Source organism: Tursiops truncatus, chromosome 1 (genome assembly GCF_011762595.2).
Source record: "Tursiops truncatus isolate mTurTru1 chromosome 1, mTurTru1.mat.Y, whole genome shotgun sequence".
NCBI lineage: Eukaryota > Metazoa > Chordata > Mammalia > Artiodactyla > Delphinidae > Tursiops > Tursiops truncatus.
Genome location: NC_047034.1, coordinates 50,279,799 through 50,286,481, shown reverse-complemented (window position 1 = coordinate 50,286,481; position 6,683 = coordinate 50,279,799). Strand labels below are relative to the sequence as shown.

The following is a 6,683-nucleotide window of genomic DNA, read 5'->3' as shown; positions in this document are numbered from 1 at the left end:
CACAATTTACACCAGTGGAACAAAGAATTGAATATCTTTTCTTTCATCAACAAATGTGATTTTGATATTTCCCTTGATGGTACAAGTGGATTTCAAAACCAGTCAAACTTTTTCCTAACGAGTACTTCAAAATAATGATGAAACTTCAGGTACAGAAGCGGCTGTAGGCGCCGGAAGCGCGCCGCGCAGGAACCCGGCTCTCTGCCCCGCCCTCCCTGGGCCTCGCCTTCGGCTGCGCAGCCTCCGTGCGCATCCAGACGGGAACTTCCCCCGAAGATTCGCAGGGGCGGTCCCGGAGGCAGAAGTCGATACCTGGCAGCGCACAGCTTCCCGCAGCAAATTCAGTGAGTATCAAATGGCTCGCTGGAGGCCCGTGGGCATGCCAGCTGACTCCACTTGGCTGCCTTCTGAAAAGTGTGGGTGGAGGTTACTTTTGGCTGGAGGGTCCCCAGCACCTCCTTTTCCCCGAACCCTCAAGCTACCCTTATGGGCTAAGAAAAAAAATCAGTCTATTAGACCGCACCTGTAACCTATTCATGGTAGATGAAGCAGGAGGAGCTCCGTTCTCACGTTAGAGGGCGTCAAAATCACCTGCAGGGCTTATTAAAACATATTGCTGGGTTCCTTCTACCCGCTTCCTCCCAGGTTCTGGTTGTGCAAGTCTGGCATGGGGTCTGATAATTGGTATTTCTAACTAGTTCCTAGGTTATTCTGTTGCTCTGGAACCACAAGTCGAGAATCACTCTCATAGAAGTTAAACAAAGTGTTTTCTAAATACTCCAGCCCCTTCTCACTCCCTCTTAGCCTGGTTTATTTTCCTTGAGAGCAGTTATCATTACTTGATATTATATATATTTATCTGCTTTTTGTTTGTCCTTAGTAAGGTCCAGGAGAACAGAAACTTTGTTTTGCTCTTATAGTTCCATATTTTAGAACAGTGCCTGGCACATAGTGGGAACTAAAAGATATTTGTTGCTTGAAAGAACACGTGTTTTGGAAGGCGTCAGACAAAGCTGAAGCCATGAGAGTGAAAAAGCTTGCTCAGGAAGAGGGGAAAGAGTAAAAAGGAGAAAGGCCAAGGACAGACCTTGGTGTGCATGGACATTTAATGGAATAAGAGAAATAGGAAATAAGAGCAGAAAGCTAGGTGCCAAGCTCAGTGCAGCAGCATCCGAGACACCCACAGAGGAGAGATTTTCAGAAAGGGAGGGGACACCGTAAACAGCAGAAATCATCTAAGATGAAAAGACTGAAAAGTCTTTAAGATTTGTCAGTTAGAAGATTTGTCATTGATGATTTTGGTAAGACTGACTTAAGACGTTCAGGGTAGTAGGCTGATTGCTTTGGATTGAGTAGGGAATGGTGGATGAAAAAGTGGGAAAGAATGAGTGTGGACAGTTTATTCAAGGATTTGGCCAGGAAGGAATGGCTGAAAGTATTTCTCTGTCTCTCTCCCTTTCTCTTTCTGTGTGTCTCTGGGAGTCGGAGCAAAGTCACTTTCTAGTGGTGAGGCAGGAGTGTGTAAAAGTTTAATAGGGGACTTCCCTGGTGGCACAGTGGTTAAGAATCCGCCTGCCAATGCAGGAGACACGGGTACGAGCCCTGGTCCAGGAAGATCCCACAGGCCGCGGAGCAACTAAGCCCGTGCGCCACAGCTACTGAGCCTGCATGCCTAGAGCCTGTGCTCTGCAACAAGAGAAGCCACCGCAATGAGAAGCCCGCGCACTGCAATGAAGAGTAGCCCCCACTGGCCACAACTAGAGAAAAGCCGGCGTGCAGCAACGAAAACCCAACGCAGCCAAAAATAAATAAATTAAAAAAAAAAGTTTAATAGGGATGGCAAAGGCTTAGAGTAATTGCTGTGGGAAATAGAATTGAACGGTGACATCACATGGCCCCAAATTGGGCATAATGTTAAAAAACTGTGGGAGGTAGGAATGCTGTATAAGTTCTATCAGGAGCTTCTAACTCACCTACTCCTTTGCTGTGTTTTCAAAAGATTCTCTCATACTTGTCATGAGGCATATATTAAAGCTTCAGAGGCTTAAAACACACAACACAGAAACTCGTTACTGGCTGTTCTCTAAGGCAGGAATGCTGGTAGGAGCAGCTGCAATGGAAATATACTCCCAGATACAAGCAGGGATGGGAGGAGACCAGATGGAGACAGTTAATTACCAGAAGAAAAGTGGGCTCTGGTCATCATAATAGGCTGCAGGATGGCAAACACATTGGCCTGACTCACAGAGCTCTCTGGTTGTGGTAATTAATTGTAGGATCCCAAGGAATGAACTCAACAAAGGACTCACTAAGTCTTTTTGATTTGTGTAACTACAAAAGCAAACAAACCAACAAAACAATTCTTGGTCTTTGTGAACAGAGGCCTCTCGTGAGTGAGCGACATGACTTGTCAATCCTATTCCAAGAACTAAATCAGATCCCAGACCCAGAGCATCTTGCGTGTAGCCTAAATATTCTTAAAGAAGGATGCTGCTGAAACACTGTACCTAAGGACTGCAAACCTTTTCTCCAGCCTTTCCCCAAAGGTCTTGCAGTCCCTTATGGATAACTGATCTGGAGAAAAGGAGGAACTAAACTTTTCAGTAACTATCACTAATTTCAAACAAACACAAACGTCACTGTTTGCTGTCAGCATTCTGAGCTTATAGGGGTTAGGTGATAAATGAATTAAATTCTGGTCCAAGTTCACCTTTGGGCAGGGCTAGTGGGACTGTGAATTCATCCTGTGGTTAGTACCCTACTTGCCAAGTAAATAGCTGGAATAGGTAATCTTAGCAACTGACAGAATTCCTCCATGGGCACAATCACTTATTGAGTAAGGGCTATTCTGGAAGAAAATGCCAAGTGGAGTGCCAAAATAGTAGATCAAAAGCATTACCACATACCTGGAGAATTCCAGAGGTGATTGTCACCATCAAAGGCATGAAAGATGCTAGGGTGATGGTTCCCACCTCATTCCCATTTACTTCCCAGTTTAGCCATCACAGAAGTCTGACAGGTCTCAGAGAATGACAGTGCATTATTGTAAACCCAAGCAAGTGATAATTCCAGTTGTAGCTACTCTTCCAAAGGGGGTCTCCTTATTGAAGAAACTCAGCCCCTGACACTCAGCAGTTACTGATCTGGGACTTAGCTCCAGAATATCTTTGTAAAAAATCCTTTTTTTTTTTTTTTTTACATTACTCACCAATAACTTTCTATATTCAATAAAAAGTTTTGTTTTTATTGCCTATCACTTTTATATCCTTGTTCATTTCTATCAGTTTCTTCTCTTTAAAGTGGGGATCATAACTGTACCTTTCTCAGAGTAATCGGGAAGAAAACTTGATAATCTATGCAAAGAGCATGTAGTAAGTGCTCCATAGGTGTTACCTATTATCTTAGATAATTGGGGATGAAAATCTGGGATGTCGTTTTTCAATCCATTGTTCATTTTGCTGGAGTCATTCTCAAGTTGTTTAGCGAGATGATAAACGTTCAGAATTTCTGCGTGTCTGAAATGTCTTTTCCTCCACTTAAATGCTGATTTGACTGGTAAAGAATTCCAGTTTCAGCTTTGAAGATATTGTTCCATTGAGAAATCCAATGGCAGTCTAATTTCCATTGCTTTATAGGTAACCTATTTCTATATAAAAGCTCTTCTTTTTCTCCTAGGTTTTGTCTAGGATGGGATCTTAGTTTCATTAGTTATCCTAAGGACTCAGATGGCCCATTTAATCTGAAAATTTGTGTTTTTCTTCAAATCTGAGACATTTTCTTCTTTTTAAACGTCCAACTCTCACCACCACTCTGTTGTTTCTGTAACATCTGTCATTCAGATGTTGGAACGTCTGGCTGGATCCATTCTTCATGTCTCATAATTTTCCTTTTTGTTAATTTGTGCTATTTAGCCCTGTCCGTTCTGCTATAAACCAGCCCATAAATCTTTTCTGTCTTTCAGAGATTAGAAAATATTCCTGGTTCATTGATGGAACATTTTGTTTTTAGAGGTTTTTTTTTTTTTTTTTTAATGTCATGGGATTTTAGATGGAAGCTAAAGTAGATGTGTGTGCTCTGATTTCCTTCTTGATTCGAATTCCTTAGTTATCTTTTGGTTTGTCTTGTTCCTTTAATTAGATTGTATATTTTAAGGTAAAAGTCTTCATACTATGCCTCTCTAGTCTACACCTCTTATATACTGTTTTCTGGTTTTCTAGCACCTTATAAATCTGGCTCTTTCCACCTATCCAATAAATATACCCCCAGGTTGTTTGCTCAAATACATCCTCTTCTTTAGTTTCCCAGCTCTTTCATCTCCAGGGGCACCTGGAATGTTCTCCAGTCATTCAAGAAGCCCTCCTCGGGCTTCCCTGGTGGCGCAGTGGTGGGGGGTCCGCCTGCCGATGCAGGGGACGCGGGTTCGTGCCCCGGTCCGGTTGGATCCCGCATGCCGCGAGCGGCTGGGCCCGTGAGCTTATGGCCGCTGGGCCTGCGCGTCCGGAGTCTGTGCTCCTCAACGGGAGAGGCCACAACAGTGAGAGGCCCACGTACCGCAAAAAAAAAACAAAACACAAAAGAAGCCCTCCTTGCCTCACCCATTCCGCTCTTCCGGGAGCCTAAGTTGCATCTATCTAGCTCAGCAGTGATTCTCCATCAAGCACCAGAATTGCCTAAAATTTCCCCCAATAGACCTAGACCTGCTGAATCAGAATTTCTGCCGATCAGACCTGGGCATCATTTTTCTTCCTTAAATAAGCTCCACGGGTGAATGAGAGGCACACCGAGGATAAGAACCTGGCAGCCTCCTTATCGGGCTGCCCGTCCGTAGGGCGGGACTGACCCTCCCTGACCCTGGCTGGGAGGTCTTTGGAGGGGTTCTTGCGCGCTGCCGCACCGCGTGTCTTCCAAGCACGTCGCAAGAGGCAGGCGCCGGATATCCCAGAAGGCCACCTACGCTGCCTGGGAGCCCGGCCAACCGGCCCCAGGACTGGGGCGGAACCCAGGCTAGACTCCGGAGCAGCCAGGACCTGCCCGACCGTCCGTCCCTGAGGGGCCGGAACGAGGCGCCAGTGGAGCGCCACGCGGGCCCTCCGGCACCAGTGCGCAGGCGCGCAACCCGCTTCGCAGCTCTTCTTACGTGGCCGCTAGTTAAGGGAGCGCCTTTGACTTTGCTAGGCCCACAACGGCAGCGCCGGCGCCAGCTCCAGGGTGAGGGGCGCTTCGCCTGCTTCCCTCCGGCCTGCCTCTTTTACCCTGGGTCGTGGGCAGTCCCCGGGGCAGGCGCAAGGACAAGTCCCCATTTTGCCGGCGCCCTTGAGAGACGTTGGGAGCGGGGCAGGGGACCCCACCTCCACCCGTCGCCCGAGCGAAGTAGGGAGGGGGTGGGCAACGATGAGGTCGTTGACTCGGAAGGGGACGCGGGGATCCTCCGCATAGGTTTGGGGTGGAGAAAGTATGCCGGTGCGAGCGTCTTTATGCGGAGCCCTGTCCTCGCGCTGGGAAAGGGGTGTTGCATTTGCCTCCTTCCCAGCCCTGGTTCCCAAAGAGTGGACGAAAGATTTATCTGATACGAAGTTTGCAGTGTAGAGTGAGACCCCGAGCAATCCGTTAACGCTTCACCGAAAAACGAGCCAGGAAGTCAGACTTCTCACACACTAGGCCGTGGCAGGGATTTCTTGCGATGAACACGGGTTAATCAAGACAGGTTGGGATAAAGACTGAATTGTATGGGGGCTTTGCTAAACGAAGTTTCAGAGCACCCTCGAGGTACTGCTAATGCCTCATCACCTGTAGAAATCACATCTCAGTTGTTTGTATTCCACTATTGGCCATTTTAGACTTCTTATTGTATTTATTTTTCCATCTTGGGTTTGCCTGCTTTTCCTCACGAGCAGTGTTTCTGTCTTAAGTCTTGTAGGGCGCAATGTCTGAACAAGAGCGTATACAGGAATGCCTGAGGAAGGAAATAAGGTCACTTCTCATTTCCACCAAAGATGGTTTGACCCCAGAGCAGTTGGAAAAGGAGTACCTTTTTATGGTTGGCAACCGTTTACCACTCCGAAACCTTGGGTATCGGTCCACCATGGAGCTGGTGTTGGGTATGCCTGATGTTGTCAGTGTCTACCCCTGTGGGGACGGTACTGTAATACTGAAAGGTAGGTTTAAGATTTGAAGGTCTTTGAACTTTGCAATAATAATCACTTAGTAAAAAATTGTTCTAGCTCTGCAATTATCCTGCATCCCCAGCAGGGGATTTTACTTTTGTGAGGGAGAAGAGGGATCATAGGCACCTTAGAGGTTGTGGACAGAGTTAGAGCTTTAGCACAACCAAGAAACCTTCCCCAGAATACTGTGCATTCACAAAAACTACACTGTGCATGTGATTTAATATTATTGCACCTTAAGTCAGGAGAAACTTAACGATGGGACTTCAAATTATGAAATCACGTTTAAAATTTCATAAAGCACAGAAACATAATTGTAGGGAAGTTTATTGTTCATCTCCAGGGTTTCGGATCTTTCAGGAGTTAATTAGCAGCAGTGATAATAAATTGGGTTTTACTGTTCATTCTTCATCCTGTAGTAGAGAAGCTAACAAGCTGTTGTCTAAAATGCAAGAAATGGAGCAAGCAAGGGTTCGTGTTTATCATGTCACCTATATACACAGCTCCTTGGAGAGTTAC

The 6,683-nt window shown here is 46.1% G+C and overlaps 1 protein-coding gene across 1 annotated transcript in view; it reads left to right on the top strand.

The window, feature by feature from the left end:
• Positions 1 to 289: 289 nt before the first annotated feature.
• Positions 290 to 6,683, top strand: part of TDRD5 (tudor domain containing 5) — a 93,764-nt gene continuing 87,370 nt past the window's right edge. The window contains exons 1-2 of the mRNA XM_019918694.3: positions 290 to 344; positions 5,910 to 6,155. Of these exons, the coding sequence (XP_019774253.2) occupies positions 5,924 to 6,155 (232 nt within the window). The 5' untranslated portion in view covers positions 290 to 344; positions 5,910 to 5,923. The remainder of the gene's footprint in view (positions 345 to 5,909; positions 6,156 to 6,683) is intronic.